This window comes from Alternaria viburni, assembly GCF_023758015.1.
Source record: "Alternaria viburni strain BMP 2772 chromosome Unknown scaffold_29, whole genome shotgun sequence".
Lineage (NCBI taxonomy): Eukaryota > Fungi > Ascomycota > Dothideomycetes > Pleosporales > Pleosporaceae > Alternaria > Alternaria viburni.
The window spans coordinates 263,575-282,963 of NW_026055798.1; the positions used below are offsets into that span (position 1 = coordinate 263,575).

The 19,389-nt window shown below is 53.4% G+C and overlaps 8 protein-coding genes across 8 annotated transcripts; 4 read left to right on the forward strand and 4 right to left on the reverse strand.

The window, feature by feature from the left end:
- Nucleotides 1–2,175: 2,175 nt before the first annotated feature.
- Nucleotides 2,176–3,983, reverse strand: J4E79_010251 (uncharacterized protein; the record flags this gene model as incomplete). Its single annotated transcript, XM_049359090.1, has 3 exons — nucleotides 2,176–2,687; nucleotides 2,736–3,218; nucleotides 3,269–3,983. The coding sequence occupies 3 exons, from the start codon at nucleotides 3,981–3,983 to the stop codon at nucleotides 2,176–2,178; spliced, it is 1,710 nt and encodes a 569-aa protein (XP_049206468.1).
- Nucleotides 3,984–5,691: 1,708 nt separating this feature from the next.
- On the reverse strand, nucleotides 5,692–6,223 carry J4E79_010252 (uncharacterized protein; the record flags this gene model as incomplete). Its single annotated transcript, XM_049359091.1, has 4 exons — nucleotides 5,692–5,743; nucleotides 5,790–5,855; nucleotides 5,972–6,037; nucleotides 6,093–6,223. 4 exons carry the CDS (start codon nucleotides 6,221–6,223, stop codon nucleotides 5,692–5,694), a joined length of 315 nt encoding a protein of 104 aa, XP_049206469.1.
- Nucleotides 6,224–7,603: 1,380 nt separating this feature from the next.
- Nucleotides 7,604–8,604, forward strand: J4E79_010253 (uncharacterized protein; the record flags this gene model as incomplete). Its single annotated transcript, XM_049359092.1, has 5 exons — nucleotides 7,604–7,664; nucleotides 7,717–8,023; nucleotides 8,079–8,320; nucleotides 8,371–8,441; nucleotides 8,491–8,604. 5 exons carry the CDS (start codon nucleotides 7,604–7,606, stop codon nucleotides 8,602–8,604), a joined length of 795 nt encoding a protein of 264 aa, XP_049206470.1.
- A 1,066-nt stretch (nucleotides 8,605–9,670) lies between these two features.
- On the forward strand, nucleotides 9,671–10,766 carry J4E79_010254 (uncharacterized protein; the record flags this gene model as incomplete). Its single annotated transcript, XM_049359093.1, has 3 exons — nucleotides 9,671–9,697; nucleotides 9,788–9,946; nucleotides 10,011–10,766. The coding sequence occupies 3 exons, from the start codon at nucleotides 9,671–9,673 to the stop codon at nucleotides 10,764–10,766; spliced, it is 942 nt and encodes a 313-aa protein (XP_049206471.1).
- A 599-nt stretch (nucleotides 10,767–11,365) lies between these two features.
- J4E79_010255 (uncharacterized protein) lies at nucleotides 11,366–11,997 on the reverse strand (the record flags this gene model as incomplete). The annotated part of the gene is made up of 2 exons (XM_049359094.1): nucleotides 11,366–11,531; nucleotides 11,582–11,997. The coding sequence occupies 2 exons, from the start codon at nucleotides 11,995–11,997 to the stop codon at nucleotides 11,366–11,368; spliced, it is 582 nt and encodes a 193-aa protein (XP_049206472.1).
- A 268-nt stretch (nucleotides 11,998–12,265) lies between these two features.
- Nucleotides 12,266–13,924, forward strand: J4E79_010256 (uncharacterized protein; the record flags this gene model as incomplete). The annotated part of the gene is made up of 5 exons (XM_049359095.1): nucleotides 12,266–12,430; nucleotides 12,484–12,609; nucleotides 12,662–12,739; nucleotides 12,791–13,485; nucleotides 13,534–13,924. 5 exons carry the CDS (start codon nucleotides 12,266–12,268, stop codon nucleotides 13,922–13,924), a joined length of 1,455 nt encoding a protein of 484 aa, XP_049206473.1.
- Nucleotides 13,925–14,322: 398 nt separating this feature from the next.
- Nucleotides 14,323–16,671, reverse strand: J4E79_010257 (uncharacterized protein; the record flags this gene model as incomplete). Its single annotated transcript, XM_049359096.1, has 1 exon — nucleotides 14,323–16,671. One exon carries the CDS (start codon nucleotides 16,669–16,671, stop codon nucleotides 14,323–14,325), a length of 2,349 nt encoding a protein of 782 aa, XP_049206474.1.
- A 736-nt stretch (nucleotides 16,672–17,407) lies between these two features.
- Nucleotides 17,408–19,149, forward strand: J4E79_010258 (uncharacterized protein; the record flags this gene model as incomplete). The annotated part of the gene is made up of 4 exons (XM_049359097.1): nucleotides 17,408–17,444; nucleotides 17,495–17,997; nucleotides 18,155–18,683; nucleotides 18,758–19,149. 4 exons carry the CDS (start codon nucleotides 17,408–17,410, stop codon nucleotides 19,147–19,149), a joined length of 1,461 nt encoding a protein of 486 aa, XP_049206475.1.
- Between the last annotated feature and the right edge of the window lie 240 nt (nucleotides 19,150–19,389).

A 19,389-nucleotide genomic window follows, 5' to 3' on the forward strand; every position in this document is an offset into this window, starting at 1 on the left:
CGTGGTCGCGGTTGCCGCCGCTGCTGCCGCCGTCGTCGATTAGTAAGTTGGTTGGCTGGCTGTTTTGGTGGAACAACAAAAAACAAAACCCCCTCTTGTTTTCATATACCCTTATCTACATCGATCGCTTTTTTGGGCCATCATCTCTTCTCTCATATCGGAGCATAACGGGGCTTCCTTTGGGCTTTGGGCTAGGAGACAGGGCGGCGATTGGTCCTTACAAACCCTTTCTCTGCTTCTGTTGTTGTTATCTTGGGCGTTTGTGCTTTACTGGGCGCTTGCTGCTTGCTATGTTTCTTGATTACGCAACCACGCTATTTACTCTGATCATGTCGTTGGTCTTTGTCTTTCCATACTTATCGTTACCTACCTACCTACCTACAAATATTCTCCTTGTCTGTTCACACACAAACACACTCTCACACATACATATTCTTCTTGCATTCGCTTCATCTGCACTTTGTGTGTAGGAGGCTTACTTTGTTATCTTTGCTTGATTACGACGATTCGAGGAGCGGAGCGCAAGGGAACACGGAAGAGGGAGCGAGAGAAAAGAGAGACGTGGAAGTTGGGGTTGAAGGTGGATTGGGTTTGAGACCCCGTCTTTGCTATACCATTTTTTCTTTCATACTGTTGTTGTTCAATTGCGAGCTGCAAGGCAGAAGTGGAGAGAGGGGAGGCCGAAGAAGATGGAGTGGAAGATGCTAAAGACAGTGCGACACATTCTTATCATTTGAGATGACTTAATGCCTGAATAAGTTCCTTTTTTTTCAAGAGCTGAACCGGAGGTGCATGCATGCATGTCTGAAGTGTAAGCTGTCGTAGGAACGGCACTGTTTGACTGTGACTGTGAACCTGAATTGTGTCTGTTGGGCTGCTTCTGCGAGGTACGTCGTACTGCAAAAGGCGAGGCAAGGCATACGATGAGGATGAAGCAACCCTTCGTATACACGCCGGTAAGATGCATTAGATTTCTGCTCTTCTTAGACCATTACTAAACACACTTCTTCGCTCTAAACATAAAGAAAAGATCCCACTATCGTACTTTCCTCTTCCCTCCACAGTAGACCCGTCGTCACAACTCGTCATCCAATAACCCCCGGCCACGCCCCCAATACCCCGTTAAGGAAATTAAGGCAAACGGGTGAAAGAACCACACCCCTACCTCCCGTTCTTGCTAATGCGCAAAAAATAGCCCTTTCGCATACCAGACCCTAAACGTCCCGAGCGTTGGGTTCGCACTAGTCCGTCACACGGCATCAGCAAGGTTTGGGGTTGGTTTTGAGTTTGGCGAAACGAGGCGAACTTCAACCTCCTCTTTCTGCGTCACTGGACGTCGTTCTGATGTCATGCGGATGGGTTCGGTATTATCGGTATCGGAATCGCGAATGCGTGGGGTTTCGATGCTGTGATGGGGTGACGGATCGCGTGGGGTTTGTGGAGAAGGAGGATGTAGGGTAAGGTTCGGGGATGCGGATGTAGAATTGCATATGGACGATGGTGAGGTGACGTACCGGGGTGGATGGGATAGGGTTTTGATGATGTGTCTTTCGTTGACTTCGCAGGAGGTTGGGAAGGGATTGGAAGGGAGTAGGTAGGATGGGGGCAGGATCGCGTTGAGGAGTGGGATGTAAGACACGGAGATTGTTATACACTGCTGTTGTATCATTGAGTTCTGAGAGATGAGGTACGGAACTCCTAATGATCGAAGAACCAGGTTCTGGGTTACTCCCCAACTTGGGTTGCGATACAAGTCCCTAGTATGCAGAATATGCTACAAAATCCTCCAATAGCAACACTTGAAGATAGTAGAAGTTGTGCAGAGTTGGTAGTAAAGACATGCAATCATTCTTTTTGCTATGCCAGCCAGGCTGCGATCATCGTCGCATTCATACCCAAACCCAGCTCTATATACGTAGCTATTTGTACATTCTAATTTCGTAACCCATCCCATAACCCAAACCCAAGCCCATGCATATCCCATAACCAAATCACTCTCTCATGTACTCTCATAAGATCAAACCTAAGGAGAGTCGTAAACCAACCACATAAACACATTACCGTGACCCATGGACCCATCGGTTCATCCCTTGATCCTCATACCTCATTAACACATCTCTTCTTCAAGGCTCCGACACGGAGTCTCTTTCCATAATCGCACTCAGCCTGTGGATCTTAGTACGTATGCTCGCCCCTCCCCCCAAACCCCTGCCCCTCCTGCGCCCTTTTCTTGCGCGCTTGATGAACAAGACCCTGTACACTATGCACAGCCCGCAAACGCTGCTGACTACTCACGGTAGGCAGAGGAACATGACCGTTACCCGGGGGTCCGCCACCCATGCCACCCGTCATACCACCCGCATCCCCCCTTTCGAGATCAGGTTCTTGGCTGCCCTCCCTCTCCTTTTCAATGACTTCCTTGACTTCTTGGTCTTTATCGTCGTCGTCTTGACCGGGGTTGGCGACTTCGTATTCGAGTATCTTGATGAATTGGTAGAAGACGACGGCGATGATGGCGCCGGCTGCGGGGCCCACCCAGTAGATCCAGTGTTCGTTGTCGAAGACGCCGGTTACGACGCAGGGGCCGAAGGAGCGGGCGGGGTTGAGCGAGCCGCCGGTGTAGTAGACGCCGACGAGTTCTGCGATGAAGAGGGCGAGGCCAATGCCGACGGGGGCGATGAATGTAGCTGGAAGGTGTTAGTTGGTGTTAAGGGGAGGATGACGAGATGAAATACCTTTATGCTTCTCCTTTGCCAACATGAAGATGGTAAAGACCAGTTCGGCGGTGAGGATAGCTTCGATGAAGACACCCTGGGCTAAACTCGTGCCCTCACCCAACGTCGTCCGCACATTGAAGGACGTGGGGAACAAGACGCTGACGAGGAAACTGGCAAAGATACTTCCGCTGATCTGCGCTGCTACCAGCAGGAAGGCGCGGATGGGAGACAGAGCGCGGCAGAGCAGCATGGCGAACGTCACGGCGGGATTGAACAAACCACCGCTGATACGGAAGAAGACCCATACGTTTACCATGAGTGAGAAAGCGAAGACGAGAGCGATGTAGAGCAAGACGATGGGAGAGAAACCAGCGGATTCGTTGGTCGTAGTGTTGGAGTCGGGGGTGGCGGATGAATCGATGTTGGCGACTTGGGTGCCGGAGAAGGCGAAGAAGAGAAACATGGTTGTTCCTACAAACTCGCCGACGAAAGCGACAAAGTCTGCGAGATGTGTTAGCGATGTGGGATAGTGAGACAGGAGGGTGACTTACGGTTTTTTGCGTTACTTCCCATCCAGATCATCCATGGCAACCTCATCACACTCTCCTGAGGTGGGTAGTTAGGTGGTCCTCGACTTCCTCCTGCGTAGGGTATAGGAGGGCGGCGTCCACCGTAGTTACCTCCATCGGGGTAGTACATTTCGTAGTTAGGCTTGCCTGGTGTGTCGCTGTAATAAGGCTGCATGTTGTGGTCGACACTGTTCCTAGGTATGGGCCCATACCTGGAGTTCTGCTCATGGTAGTTGCGGTACGCACTGGGAGGGCCTTGCGTTCTCCTGCTTGGGCGACGGTACGCGCGAGGATCGCGGGGATCGATGTCTTCCTCTTCAGAGTAGTCTTCTACGTAAGGACCACGGTGTGTGGTTGGGCTGTAAGGCACAGGTTGAGATGGTCGTCGTGGACGAGGTGTTGCATCCCAGTCACGGATGTCGGCTTGTCCTCCCAGTTTTCGGTTCGAAGGCATTGGCGTTAGACCAAAGGTGTTGTTGGCCTGTTGTACGGGCGCATTATGTGACTCAGGATCGACGTTGTAGTCCATATGTGCTTGGTGAGGCTGTGCAGGCAGTCGTAGAAGCTCCTGCCTCGAGTCGCTGGATCCACGCGGGTGTGTTGGCATGACGGGAGACTCCATTATCGTCCCATCTTGCAGCGTCTGACCGTAGTATTGAGGCAGTGAGTTGTTTGAGTTCAAACTTGACTGCGCCATGTAGGCGGTTCGTGTGAGTAACTGCTAGACTTGGCGGTGAGGTGGTTGATGGAGAGAAGACTTTCGTATTGGCGAGGGACGGTTATATTAGAGCGTCTGGGGAGCAATAAAGCTTATGCAGCTAGTTGAGTAACGGTGAAGTTTGGGTGTTTGAGATCAGTGCAGATCAGTGGCTAGATGTATGAACTGGTGATGCTGAGCGACAAAGGAGACCATATATGCTCGGTGGCCAAGGCTATAGCGAAGACCCTGAATAGATCCCTCACCCGCTCTCGTCATACCTAATTTGGTTCAGTGTCGTCTCTTCGTAGTCTTCTCGGCGCGATAACTCTCCGAGCTTTGCTTCATTCGTTGATGGGAGCAACGGGTGGATTCCAGATCCAGGGTTTTCCATATCGAAGTCAAAGCGATGCTTACCATGACGTCGTCTCGCTGTCCCTTGATACAGAAATGGGTGGGATGTACTTGGTGGTGGCATGGGGCATCCTGTGGAAGAAGCATGGTTCACCTGGTGGGGGTGAAGAGGAGGTTGTCAGAGGGCTGGGCCAACGGTTAATTCGAACGGACGACGGCGGCGGCCAAATGAGAACGCAGCATGATCTTGAAAGTTACTCGAACGTTCACAGGGTAGTCGCTTGTAGTTGTGATCGCAGCCGGGATGTTCGTGGTAAGATGTCGGCTATCTGCCACACGTGCTAGTGGGATCCCTGCGGCACGCACGAGTACGAGCCCAAGTACCTGTTTCGCTAGAAAAAGTAAAACGCCTAGCTGCGTGAACACGGAAGGCGTTTGAAATGGGCTAACAATGACGGCGGTCTGGAGGCCTAGGCAGTCAGGCGTTCATACAGTCGGCATGTTCGCAAAAAAGGAGTAAAGTCTATATTCGACACTGCGAATGCGGCTGGAGAGATGACCGAATTTCACGATCGACCATACCGATGCAGCGGTATCACACGGCAGTGAACTATGTTCTAGGTCGGCGCAAGGGAGTCACGTTCTCCGCTCTCCGGCCGATTGTGCGATGACAGACTTTGCGCGAGGCTGCGTAAGCACTTGCTCCAGATATCGGAGGCTGGAGCAGCGGGCCTGAATACGAGGATGTGTTGTCGTCAGATCCTTCGCGGCAGAAAAACAAAACGGGAAATATCGAGTTGTGATCCAGCCTCGAGCGGGGTGGTGGCTGGAGTATCCCGGGCTGTATCCATGTAGTGGATCCCGCGGTCTCCAGATCTTCGATGAGCTGACGTTGTAATAATCCGAGAAACGACCTACTCGAACGAATCAGAGCGAATGACGCACTTCCGCGTGATACCGAAAGTTTCCGTGGTCGTTCGGTAGTACTTCGCTTGATGTATACTGAAACGTGATGTACAGATGTACAGATGCACACTGAACGAAAAGGGCAACTTTGGAGCATCCTGCGGTGAAGAACCCATCAAGCCTCAAAGTGGCAGGTGCGAGTGTTGAGATGGCAGGCCCACATATGTGCCGGGAAGGAGACCTTGAAGTATTCAGACCCATGCTCTCTCTGACACGAACAAGGACGAGATGAAGAAGCAAGTACGAGATAACGCAAGCATCTGCCGTGAAGTCCAACAGCCCAATTGCCAAGTTTATGTTCTTTCGATATCTTTATTGTTTATCATAGCAAGTATAACACGACGTATGGGTCGGCCCGCGATATTCGTCCGGAGCACCCGCTACGCGCTCACTTTTGCTCGCCCTGGCCGGAGCGCTCAGACTCAGCAATGACGTCGTCACTGTGTTGTTGTTAGTCGTGTATTTCGCCAAGCTATGATTACTGACATGTGCTTGTCCAGATCCTCCATATGCTGCCTTTGCTGCTTGAGCTTGTCCTTGATTGCGAGGAGCCTGTTTGTTGTCAGAACGTTGTACTATGACAGAACGTTGTACCGGATCGTTGCTCGGTCTGAAACGGTGCGAAGTAATCATCGGGATATCGGGATATAGAGAGCTGGAGTACGTACTTGGCCTTCTCTTCTTGGCGGATGTAGAGCTCTTCGCTGGCAGCCTCGCGCTTGGTGAAGGCGTCACTACAATACCGGTTAGTCTGGATATAGGATTTACAGTTCATGAGCATAGACTCACCCGCCAGCGGCACCAGTAGCCCTTGAAGCTCCAGAGCCGGTGGATCCCTCAGCCATGCGGAGGGCGGAGGCGGAGAAGTAGCGAGGAGCGGCAATTGAGCGCGCGCTCTTGATGATGGATGTGCGAAGCATTTTGGCGGATCGGTAGAGAGATGAGATGCTGGGTGTTGGGTGGTTATATGCAATTGGTATGCTGAGGTGGAGTGATGGCTCGACATCTGGAAGACATGGGAGCTTGGACGTACATGTGCGTCATCGCCACGTGATTTCGAAGGGTCTCAACATCGTTGCCTGGCCCACTCGACAGTTTGGTACGCGCATGACCTCTTAGCATAATACGCCTGTATATCTGGGAAGACCGGAGGGGTAACGTTGGAGACACGTCTGTCGATGTGTTGTTGAATTGTGAAAGTTGCTTCAGCATAAAAAGCACAACAAGCACCATGTGACAAGAAGACTTCGGGGTCTGTATCACTACAACGATTGCAACAACATGGTCTTGACCCCAAGGCTCTCCGAACAGCATGGCATGTTTTTCGTTCAACGTATGTTCGGCGTGTTCACAGTCATCGCATCCATTGTCGAGGCAGAGCCAATGTGCGCTGCTCAAGGCCAAACGTGATGCCCAATGCTCGTAGTGAAGCCCGGTCCTTGTAGCTGTCATGGAAAGGGTGTACTGCGGGGCATGTTGTTCAGGGACTCGACGACAGCGTCTCCAAGGCGACTCTGCAAGCCTGTAAACAACAGCAGGTACTACTCAGGCCAGGAAGGGGCCGCTGAGGCGGTGGCGGATGGTGTTCGCCTGTCAGAATAGAAGGTCGCGCCAGTTCTGGGCCGTGTGAAACCAAGGATAGGCAGGCGTGATCGACGCCAAGACGAGTCAACTGGTCGGGTTCTCTCCCTCTCAAGTCCCCTCCTCTGATAACTCAACCACAAGCCGCCCTTGACCAAAACATCTGCACTTCACTTTCTTGCCAACACCACATCGCCGCCTCTAGCAGCCTACATTCCCTCTCCATACCAACTTTTCTCTACGTAAGTGCTGCTCCACTGCATTTCGTCACTCCCCCCGAATCCGCGGACAGCTGCAATTTGCGCCCCCAGCCGCAGTAAACAAGGCCCGCTCTTCCCATCAGCATGGCCGGCTGTCGAAATCGCTCGTCTCAAGTCGCTCGGCCGCTGTTGTCGTGGGTGTCGTGTATCGGCGCTCTTTTCGGAGACCCGTGGTAGCTCGAGCCGCCCCTCTTTGCGCCTCTGTTGTGAGGTGTAGAGTCCACGCAAGCAATTGGCACATCTCCACTTGCCGCATACTCCGAGTCCTCAACACAAACAGGACAGCCAGCGAACAGTCGACAACGGCAGCGAAACGACATTTTCTCCGATTACGGCCATAGCGCACATTGAGGGGCTTGCTCGCTGTTGAGCAACTGCGATAGCCACTGGTTGCACTTGTCGCGCGCTTCAACTCGATTTACATCAGCTAACAGCGATTTGCACAGACCACACATCACAATGGGTTACGAAGACTCCGTGTACCTGGCCAAGCTGGCCGAGCAGGCCGAGCGTTACGAGGGTAAGCGCACTACAAACAACGCACCGCATCGTGTCCTAACGACATGTGACAGAGATGGTCGAGAACATGAAGGCCGTTGCCTCCGCAGACCAGGAGCTCTCCGTCGAGGAGCGAAATCTCCTTTCCGTTGCCTATAAGAACGTCATCGGTGCCCGCCGCGCCTCCTGGAGAATCGTCACCTCGATCGAGCAGAAGGAGGAGTCCAAGGGCAACGAGACCCAGGTCACTCTGATCAAGGAGTACCGCCAGAAGATCGAGGCCGAGCTGGCCAAGATCTGCGAGGACATCCTCGAGTGCCTTGACAGCCACCTGATCCCCTCTGCTGAGAGCGGAGAGTCCAAGGTCTTCTACCACAAGATGTAAGGCGCCACGTGCATTTGACTAGCCAGTTTGCTAATCGCCGTGTCTTTTCAGGAAGGGCGACTACCACCGTTACCTTGCCGAGTTCGCCGTTGGTGACAAGCGCAAGACCTCTGCCGACAAGTCGCTCGAGGCTTACAAGGCTGCTACCGACGTTGCTGCCTCCAACCTTGCTCCTACCCACCCCATCCGTCTCGGTCTCGCATTGAACTTCTCCGTTTTCTACTACGAGATCCTCAACTCGCCCGACCAGGCTTGCCAACTCGCCAAGCAGGCTTTCGATGACGCTATTGCTGGTATGTGAAGGACGAAGTAGTCGTTCTGAACAAGGCTAATGAATCTGCAGAGCTCGACACCCTGTCTGAGGAGAGCTACAAGGACTCTACCCTTATCATGCAGCTTCTCCGTGACAACCTTGTAAGCTCACCCCAAGTCTTTCTTCACTCAAGCATACTGACCCATCTAGACCCTCTGGACATCGTCCGAGGCCGAGCCCTCCGGTGACGCCCCCGCCGGCGAGCCCGCCACCGACGCGCCCAAGGCTGAGAGCAGCGAGGCTCCCGCCGACGCCAAGGCATAAATCCGAAAAACCGATAACAGACGCAAAAATGGCAGGGGTTAGTGGTTATTGGTGCATCTTGGTAAACGGTCAATGATGGCTAGACTCATCATTTTCTACAGTAGTGGCATGAGAGGGTATATCCTAGGTGTGACTTTCAGGCCCCGGGTGCGCTTTGTTTAGACTCCAAATTCTCAATCCTGTCTACATCCTTTACCTTGGTGTCTTCGCCTTTATACCACTATACCACTATACCGTTCTTCCTGCCTAGTCTCGTTGGTTCAGTATGCCGTATTTTGCGATTAGAGTGTGGCTGGATGGTGGCTATCGAAGTTCTGGCTCTTTTGCTGTTCCTACATTCTCTTCAAGACTTATAATCAAAGATATCCGCTTCTACCTGGGGTGTTGTGCAAGGCGTGAAGTTAATGTTGTTTGTTGACTGGGCGCTCTTTCCTCATTGTACCGCTAACGTCACGTCACGCACGCGGTTAGGATGGGCTGTGGTCGCAGCTTCCTCTCTTTCTCACTCTTTCACTCTCGTGCGCCCACACATTAGCTCGCGACTGTACTCAAGGCTCGCGTGGCACTGGCAACGCGAGGATAAAGGCTCCCGCTCTGACTGCATCGCGCAGTGGGACATGCGTCTTTCCGAGGTATCGAGCACTAATGCACAGCAGAGGTGTTGAGTACACCTATCGGAATAGAGCAAGTCAATCCTTTAGAAGAATTAGGACTGATCTCAATACGACGACCTTGAACCCTACGAATGACGGAAGTCCCTGGCCCAGGCGGATGTGCTACCTAGGTAAATACTGGGTCTGTAGCAGAACAAGGAAAGCTAATCAGGGCAAGAAGTAAGACGAACTCCTTCCTAATCGTCTGCCTGATTCTTCCGCACACGGACCACTCTGGGTATCTGTATCGCCTTTCATTAAGTAATGCTAGGCTACTACGCCTGTCATAAGACTGGCCTTTCTTTCCTCTACTTCTTACCCGGACAACCACACTGTTCGGAATCGACTTTGCCTGGACATTGCAGCAGGAACGTATTCCCCTACCCAAGTCAACAGCAGTACAAGCAACGACCATGGACTTAGTGACCTCACTGCAGTCAGTCCAGGCCACCGATCACGCCGGATTCACAACTACAAAGACAACGACAACCATAACCACAATTACCACAACGACCACGACCACGTCTCAGAATACGACTGTCTTCACGCCATTCCGGTTCCTCGATTTGCCTGTTGAACTTCGAGTCATGGTGTATGACGAGCTAGTGATTGTTGGCAAGGTCTTCTATACACCCGACACGTACGCTGTCGAAAACGAGGAGCGCTTCGAGGACTGGGAGTCTTATCGAGTTAGTAATACCCATGTACGAACTGTATGTGAAACAAATACTGACTTCGTACACTCATCTTCAGGCTCCGTCTTTGGCTATCCTCCGCACTTGCAAGCAGGTTCATGGCGAGGCTGAGGAAGTCTACCTAGCCAACAACTTATTTGTACTACCGGATGAAAGCACGAAAAGACAACCATTTGCAGGATCAGGTCTTTGCCACAACACTAAGAGCGTGGATATCACCCGCACGCATGTACCCTTCCCAGATCGGTGGCTCTTCTCAGCTTCAGCTCCCCGTCTGATCAAGAGTATCAGCATGGGCTTCAGTTGGCGCTCTATCAAAGGCTTTCCCGTTCTCGATCGTTCCACTTGGAAAAAGGAGGCCGATTTCGACAGCCTAGCTCCCGCGGCTCGTCTTCAAATTGCGCATGAGAGAGCTCTGAGTTATCTGAACGGTGATTTGGATGGTTACATCGAGGACCTTTATCGTTTCTTCAAATACGGTGGGGGCCCAGAGTTTAAGCGTATGAACTACCTAGAGTTTGATTTGACGAATGCGTTCTGTCCGACAGGATGCTGTCGTATGGCGGAGCAAAATTGGGCGCCGATGATGTTTCTTGGACCGAGGAAGACAGGTTTTCTGGGGGTGCGGAACGAGCAAGAAGCGGACATCATCATGGTTGAGGTATACGACACCGTCCACGGCAATTATGGTGCACTGCACGAGGATTACGAAGGAAAGCTCGAAGTGGATATGGAGGGGATTGAAGAGCTGTTTGGAATTGTTTTCAACCCAGACAAGACGCACTGGGAGCAATGGAAGGTTGAGACTAAGTAAGCAGCGGTAGCACGGAGCACGTCAGCCTAGGAAAAAACCGAACACCCTGGAGCCTACATCAAGGTAAAAACATACAAAGTAGGTAGCCTAAGGTCAACGTAGGCTCCATAGTGTTTAGTTTTTCCATTGTATAAGGTGGGAGGAGATGATCACGCTGAGAGTATCAACAACAGTTAACAATCGCGTGGCTGGTATGATGTTAGCATGAACACCAGATGGGGCGTCCGGTGGGGTCTGGAGGAGAGTCCTGTCTATCACAGTACGGCGCAATGTAAGCTGGACTTGTCTAAGCCATAGTCAATGAATTGATCATCAGTCGGACCAAAACCTTAGTGGCGAATAGCAGTACACACTTAAATAAGCCGATCTCTATGCTCATCATGTCTTCTCAGTGGACATGCAAGAAAGACGAGTCTGTATCTCCTAGGTCGCAAAGACCCCGTCTCGATAAGTCTGTAGAAGGGCGGGGTTAGAATGATGAAGGCTGGTGAGGTTAAGCACAACGACAAGCAGAGCCATCACAACACTCCAAACAATACGACAATTCAATCAGAAAAAAGCCCTGCCTCTGCATTTGTATTACAAATCCCAAGATGTATCTATGCGTGCCACAACCTCGCGACGGCCTCGGTGATGCCAACGTCATTTGTCTCGAAAGAGTAGAGGGCAAGACCCAATGCGACAGTTCCGGCGCGGAGAGCCCACATGGCGGACTTTCGAACGAGGGGAACACGCTTGGTGGGGAAGTAGTCGATGATGCAGGACCTGTGATATGTTAGCCACTGTAACTCAAGATACAATTTCGATCTACATACTCAAAGCCAATATGCGAGTGGACTACGAGAAGAGCGCAGAGAATGGAGTCGGACAGCGGGTTCAGCGATCCAGCAGCAAAGGGCGCAATGGTCAAGGGAATCAGACCGGCCGAGACGATCCTCTCAAAGCTCCAGTGGTAGCTGCCGTGGGCGTAGTCGGGGTCTGGCACGGGGACGGGGTCGTTGGTGGTTCCGATGATCTTCTGGGGCAGCGGCGGCAGGATCTGGTTGCGCTGTGTGGCGTGGAAGGCGGCGATGCGGGTCGACTGGGGGATGGCTGAGCGCTGGAATGCTGGTCGCAGCGACTGGGCGAGCGGGCGGTTGAGGGTCGAGGTCGCGGTGGACAGCATGCGCTGCGAGGGCTGGGCGGGCGGGCAAGCTTGCCTGAGGAGGCCGGGACGCATGACGGAGGCCATTGTGCAGTCTGATTGTCTGCTTGGGGTCGTGGAGGTCGCAAGAAGCAATATCGGGATCGCAGTCGTAGTTGACGACAATGCCTCGGATGTCGATTGCTGACGTCCCTGCCGCCCTCATTGGCCAGCGGTTTGAGCCGGAAAGTCCCGTGATCGCAGATTTGACGAAACTCATCCACCTCACCTAGGCCGCGCTGCAGCTGGACGTATCGACATCCACCCCAACCCATCACCGCCCCATCTCCCATCCCCTGCACCGCGAGCAGACGCAATGGCTTCCCGCCAGCTCGCCCTCAACCTGCAGCGCAGCCTGCGCTCGCGCTCCGCCATCAACGCCGTCAAATCATCGCGGGCCTCGCCTCTGACCCGCGGCCTGGCCACGCCCGTGGCCTACGGCGCGAAGACCGAGTCGACCACCCTCGGAAACGGCTTCACGGTATGCCCGCCACTGTACGAGGATGCAGGACTGCAATTGACCCGACTGCGCAGATCGCTACCGAGCACTCCCCGTGGGCCCAGACTTCGACAGTCGGTGTCTGGATTGACGCTGGCAGCCGCGCCGAGACGGACAGGACCAACGGCACTGCCCACTTCCTCGAGCACCTTGCCTTCAAGGTACGGACACTCAATGGCAATGGCCGGGACAGCACGCTGATGCATGGCACAGGGAACCCAGAAGCGCACACAGCAGCAGTTGGAGCTCGAGATAGAAAACATGGGCGGCCACCTCAACGCCTACACCTCGGTACGTCATACGGAACGAAGAATTCCCAGGGCCGGATACTGACCAAGACAGCGCGAGAACACCGTCTACTACGCCAAGGCCTTCAACAACGATGTCCCCGCCGCCGTCGACATTCTCTCCGATATCCTCCAGAACTCCAAGCTCGAGGCCCAGGCCATCGAGCGCGAGCGTGATGTCATCCTCCGCGAACAGGAAGAGGTGGACAAGCAGCTCGAGGAGGTTGTCTTCGACCACCTGCACGCCACCGCTTTCCAGGGCCAGCCCCTCGGCCGCACCATCCTCGGACCCAAGGAGAACATCCAGAGCATCCAGCGCGCCGATCTCGAGAACTACATCAAGACCAACTACACCGCTGACCGCATGGTCCTCGTTGGCGCTGGCGGCATCCCCCACGAGCAATTGGTCGACCTCGCCGAGAAGTACTTCGCCAACCTCCCCTCGGAGCCCCAGGACTACTCCGCCAAGTCCGCCGCTGCTGAGCAAAAGGCAAAGCCCGACTTCATCGGCTCCGAGGTCCGCCTCCGTGACGACACCATGGGCACCGCCAACATCGCCATTGCCGTTGAGGGTGTCAGCTGGAGCGACCCCGACTACTTCACCGCGCTCGTCACACAGGCTATCGTCGGTAACTGGGACCGTGCCATGGGTACCTCCGACTACCTTGGCAGCAAGCTCAGCAACTTTGTCTCGCAAAACGCCCTCGCCAACAGCTTCATGAGCTTCTCCACCAGCTACTCAGACACTGGGTACGTCATACCGAAATGAATAGTATAAATATTCGCTAACAAACCTAGTCTCTGGGGAATCTACCTCACCAGCTCCAACCTGACTCAGCTCGACGACCTCGTCCACTTCACCCTCCGCGAGTGGTCCCGCCTCTCCATGAACGTCACGTCCGCCGAAGTCGAGCGCGCCAAGGCCCAACTCAAGGCCTCCATCCTCCTCGCCCTCGACGGCACGACCGCCGTCGCCGAGGACATTGGCCGCCAAATCGTCACCACCGGCCGCCGGTTATCACCCGAGGAGGTGGAGCGCGTCGTCGGCCGCATCACAGAGAAGGACGTTATGCAGTTCGCCCGCAACAGGCTGTGGGACAAGGACGTCGCTGTCTCGGCTGTGGGACAGATTGAGGGTCTGCTCGATTACAACAGGATTAGGAATGATATGAGCAGGATGCTTTCATAAGCAGGGCCTGACGGGGATGGAAGTATGTGCATAGTAAGATGATTGCTGTGAAAGCGTTTTTAGACGGCATAGGTTACTATTGTAGTTTTTTGTATGAAGTACTTGACCGGATTGTATTTTGACAAGATCTTTTTCAAAATGCTCGTGGTGTGTACACTGGTGTATGTAATTGATTCTGTGTTTTTGATGTGGAGGAGTGTGATTGTGGTCTGGCAATCCCAACGCAGTCTACATATATATATTTATCATCATCCTTACACCCCAACACCCCACAGACTCAGTACATTTCACACTCTTTACTTTCCTGCTATCCCGTTATGACTTCGTGTTATATAGCTGTAATAGACAGCATTCTCACAGACCACCATCCCACACACTTATTCCAGTCTCGCTACCGTTCAAGGCGCCAAATTCTCAATCACCAACCAAACGCCCTCCTTCCCTCCTCTTCCTCCTCCCTCCCTTTCTCCTCCTCCTCTCGACATCCCCCCAGCAGCCATACCCTTCACCCCCCTCTTCTCCCTCTTCATCTCCTCCCTCGCATCCCGCCACTCCCTCTTCACAGCCAGTCTTTCCTTCTTCAGTTCCTTCCTCTGCGCTTTATACTCTTTCTTCGCTGCTTTGTACTCTGGATCCTTCTTCGCTTTCTTCGCCGCTTTGCCTTTGCCCTTGGTGTTGGTATCAGCGTGTTTGGCTTTCAACTCGCGTTTCCTGAGGCGGTGTTGTTTCTTGAGCTCGCGGTTTCGCTGCTTGATGTTACGGCGGGCGAGTCTGAGGGATTGCGCTTTGGGGGTTGTGGCGGGGGTGATGGAGGAGTCGGAGTCGTAGTCGTCATCCGAGGAGTCGGAATCCGAGTCTGAACTATCTGATGACAATGAGGAGGTATCGTCGTCTTCATCCACGTCCTTGACCGCAGCTTTACCCTTTTCTTTCGTGTCGGCCGAGTATCCAGTATCGACTTTACGGTCGCCATATAGCACGCCCGTCTCCTGTCCTGGCGGTGCAGCATAAGCAGGTGGAAGGTCGTCGTGGGCTTGTTGGTGAGAAGTTGGACCTGAGGTAGTAGGCCCTCTGTTTCCACTTATGCTCATGCTTCCACTTCCACCTGCATTCCCACTTCCACTTCCACCAGCATTTCCACCTCCACTTCCACCAGCATTCCCCCCAGCCATCCTCCCCACCTCCACCCCAAAAGCACTCGCCCGCTTCCCAATCTCCACACCTAGATCCCCCATATGTCTACCGAATTGCTCCCCAATCTTGCCTAATTCTTTGCCTACTTCCGCCCATTCGTTTGCGGACGACGGTGGTCCGCGCCCGCGTCCGCGTCCTCGTCCGCCGCGAGCGGAGCAACCTCCTCTACCGAAGAAGGCGTTGCCGCGGGGTCCGAAAGGTCCTCGACCGCCGCGCCCGAAAGGGCCATTGCCGGGTTGGCCGAAAGGTCCGTTACCGGGTGCACCAAAGGGGCCATGGCCTGGCATACCAAACGGCGACCAGTGACCGCCTCGTCTGCCGCGGGGATGATGGGCGCCTCGTCCGTGTCGACCGTGTGCGTGGGAGGATTCCTCTGGAGGTCCGGGGATGGAGTGAGGTGGTTCTTCATATGCACCAGCAGATCCAAGACCGCTGTTTCCGGCATAATCAGGCGAGCCAGTAGCCGTCGTCGGACCTGCGAAACGTTCACTCATCTCATGCAGCTTGAGCACTCTCTCACTCGGCATCGGCACTGCGTCAGCGTCGAGAGCTTCGATCCAAGGATACAATTGCCTTGCGCGCCATTCAGCCGTTGCAGTCTTATCGGCCAAGTTGGCGAGGACGCTGGGTTTGTGGCCCGCTGGTATGGGTAGCATGTCTAGAAGCGCAGTCTCGCTGCGGAACGACACAATCAGGCCTCTTGGCGCGAAGAAGGCTTCATTTGCTCCTCGGATGTAGTCGTGTACGATGCTGGAAGAGAGTCCTTGATGTGACGGTTTTTGAAGCAAGTCTTCAGCCGTTGTGTGCGCCGCTGTAGTCAGGACTTGTAGACCGTACAAGAACTCTGCAAATTCGGCTGGCTTGATGGAATGCCGGTCCAACACTTCAGCGTACGCAACTAAGAAGTATACATGTTCGTCTACACGTCTTGCTGGTCCTGCATGGTCGGGTATCGCGATGATGCGGTTTAGATGCGGTGCATACTGCGCCTTTGCATCTGGTTCTCCACGGCTGAACTCCAAGGCTTGGGTGAGCAGGTCAGAAGCTAGATCATGCTGTTTCTCTTTGCTGCTCGAGGAAGCAGATCCGCCATGCACTCGTCCCACAGCGATGTTCTCACTCGTACTGACATGCTGGACTGGAACACTGGTGGTCTTGTCGTTTGTGTGATTCGCATAGTCTGGTGCTTGTTCCTGTTCACTTGCAGGATCTGGTTCTTCGCCTCTTACGCGGTACTCCCATACTTCTGGCTCGTTTGGTCCTTCGTTGGTGGTGATGCGGTGGGCTTCGATTTGGCTGGGGTCTACTGGGGCAATGCCATGACGGGTGTCGTGGACGGCTTGGTCGCGGGCCTCGTCGTAGGATGGTGGCAAATCTTCATATTGCGGACCGCCTGGGCTGTGGACGGGTGTTGGCTCGAACTCATTGTCTGAGGAGTCGGCGATGGAGGTTGCGCTTGGTGTGAATGCGACGTTGGACGGCGATGATGTCGATGGGGGTGGTGGGTTGGATGTGAGGTTGGTATTGGCGGGGTATGATGGTGGGCCGGCCATAGTTGAAGTAAATCACAAAAGGCCAGTATTGATTCGATTTGAAGATGTAGAGTAAGACGAGGAACTTGTCGAAAGCGTACTTAAAGTTGAGGCGTAAAGGACGAACTAGAAGCTTGTTTATTCGTACCTACTCCACTGCCTTGCACAGCCTCACAGAAAGCTGCTGCCTTCAGATGCGGGGAGATGCCCAATCGCAACTTCCAACTCAAACCCACTATTCGACGTCCAGTAAGACGATTCAACTTGTCAGATATGACGCGTGGGCAAGAGGGCCGCAGCAGCGCAGCAACTTGAGATGGGAAACGGCGTGTGAGAGAGTGGGGCTGGCCGTGGCGTAAGCCTCGGGCGTCTTTGTAGCCAAAGAGCCAATTACAAAACCCAAGCCTCTCCTGTTTCGGCACACCAAGATGTCAGAGCTAAGAGAGCGCATCATGTGTGTTATGGTAAAGCATGTAAGAGCTAGACGTGTTGGCGGAATGCGCGACATCAAATATAGCTTTAGTCGTCCCTTCCACTTGCGGCGGACTTGCTCGGCCTAACAACACGGTCGTAAGGTCCACACGCGATCTCTAGGGTCAACTCGCTTTCGGCGTGAGAGTGATCACGTTACGGTTACCAGATCTACTAAATAACACGATTGTTGCGGAGTCGAGTGCGATCGCTGTGTTGGTCTGAAAAGCAGGTGGCAAAAAGCGTACGCGAAGAGTGCGAAGGACGCATCATCACGACTAGCATTATGGAAGACGCTCCCACTGTAGCAGTCATAGGACTAGGTAGAACACCTCTTCCTTGACATGACGAAGCAACTAACTGAACCTCTCAGGACCGGCTGGGCTCGTAGCATTAAAGAACCTGCGAGAAGAAGGCTTCCACGCCATAGGTTTCGACCGCAACGACCACGTCGGCGGATTATGGCAGTACTCGGAGAAAGAGCAAACATCGGTTATGCAAACCACAACCGTAAACGTCTCAAAAGAGCGATCTTGTTACACTGATTTCCCTTACCCGGACGACGTACCGTCGCATCCAGCAGCCACGCAGGTTCAGCAATACCTGACAAACTATTCGAAGCATTTCGGATTGGAACCTTATATGCGGCTTAATACTGCCATCGAGCAAATCACGTTCGATGACGAGCGGGAGAAATGGGTTGTAGATGTGAAAGGTGGCGGGAAGGAGTACTTTGATAAAGTTGTTGTAGCGATTGGGGGTATGGTTGGTAAGGCCAGTCTGCCAGTCATAGAAGGCGTGGAAAGGTTTGCTGGACCTAGTGTACATTCGCAAGCTTTCAAACGGCCGGCAGACTACAAGGGGAAAAGAGTCATGGTTGTAGGGTTCAGCAACAGTGCGGCGGATACATCTACTCAGCTGGTGGGAATAGCAGATAAAGTGTATTTGGCACATCGGCATGGAGCTCGGGTTGTAAGTTGAAGCGTACCTTGTTGATCTTCGAAGGTCTTGAGACTGACAACGGTTCTTGTAGTTCCCTCGGCGCATAAAGGGTGTCCCGATAGACCACACGCACAACCTACGTCTCGCCACCTTCCAAAGCGTCGTCATAACATACGTCCCTCGCCTCGGCGAGTTCCTCTTCGATAAATTCCTCAAAAAACTGCAAGATCAGAGTTTCAACATCCGCCCTGAATGGCGCTTCGAGCCCGCAAGTAAGGTACCAGTGGTATCTGATACGTTAGTCCCCTGCCTCGAGGACGGCAGCATCACATCAGTCGCAGGCATCAAGCGCATTGTGAATGCTACTGAGGTAGAGTTGCAAGACGGGACAAAAGTTGACGTGGACGCAATAATCTGGTGTACGGGCTACAAGTCCGACTTCAGCATGATCGAGCCGCGTTTCAATCCTGAATGTCGGCCTCAAGCGTGGCTTGACGCGCCGGGCTCGAATGGGAAGTCGCTCTTCCGTCTCTACAAGAACGTGTTTTCACTCGAGAAGCCGGATAGTCTGGCGTTCATGGCTGCTGTACACATAACGATTAGTGGGTTTAAGATTTTCGGTGAGCGACTCTAGGTATGATGGTTAGGCGAGACATGTGCTGACGACGGTTAGACTTGACAACCATGGCTATAGCCCAGGTCTGGGCGGGCAAATCATCTTTACCCTCGCTTCCGGATATGAAGCTCGCTGTGGATAAACACCACGTGTGGTTAGCAGAGACGGCAAAGCGTGTTTACAACTTGTCGCCAGGGCAATGTGAGACAGGTGATTGGGTTGCGGCCATGGACGATCTTGCCGGTACGGGTGTCAACGAGTATCTGGGATACGGGTGGAAAGGCTGGCTGTTTTGGCTTCAGAACAGGAAGTTCTGTAACCTGCTGATGGGCGGGATATGGAGTCCGCACATACATCGCGTGTTCAGCACAGGCAAGAGGAAGTGCTGGGATGGGGCGAGGGAGGCGATTGAGAGAGTAAACGAGAGTGTTGCTAGGATGAGGGAAGAAGAAACGAAGAAGAGTGGTTGACGACAGCTCGAGGTTCTGGTTCGCGAAGGGGCCAGGGCGTGCTCGAATGTTCTCTCACGAGCTTCCCCACACATGACGACAGGCTGTATCACGAGGGTCCATGGCTGTCACTTTTTGCATGGCGCAGTACATATGCCTCGCGACGAATATCACGAACATCCTCTATAGCTGCCGACTCGAAATAAAGACCATCTCATTCTTACACGGCCATTACAGTTGTCCAGGTGACGTGAAAGGGTA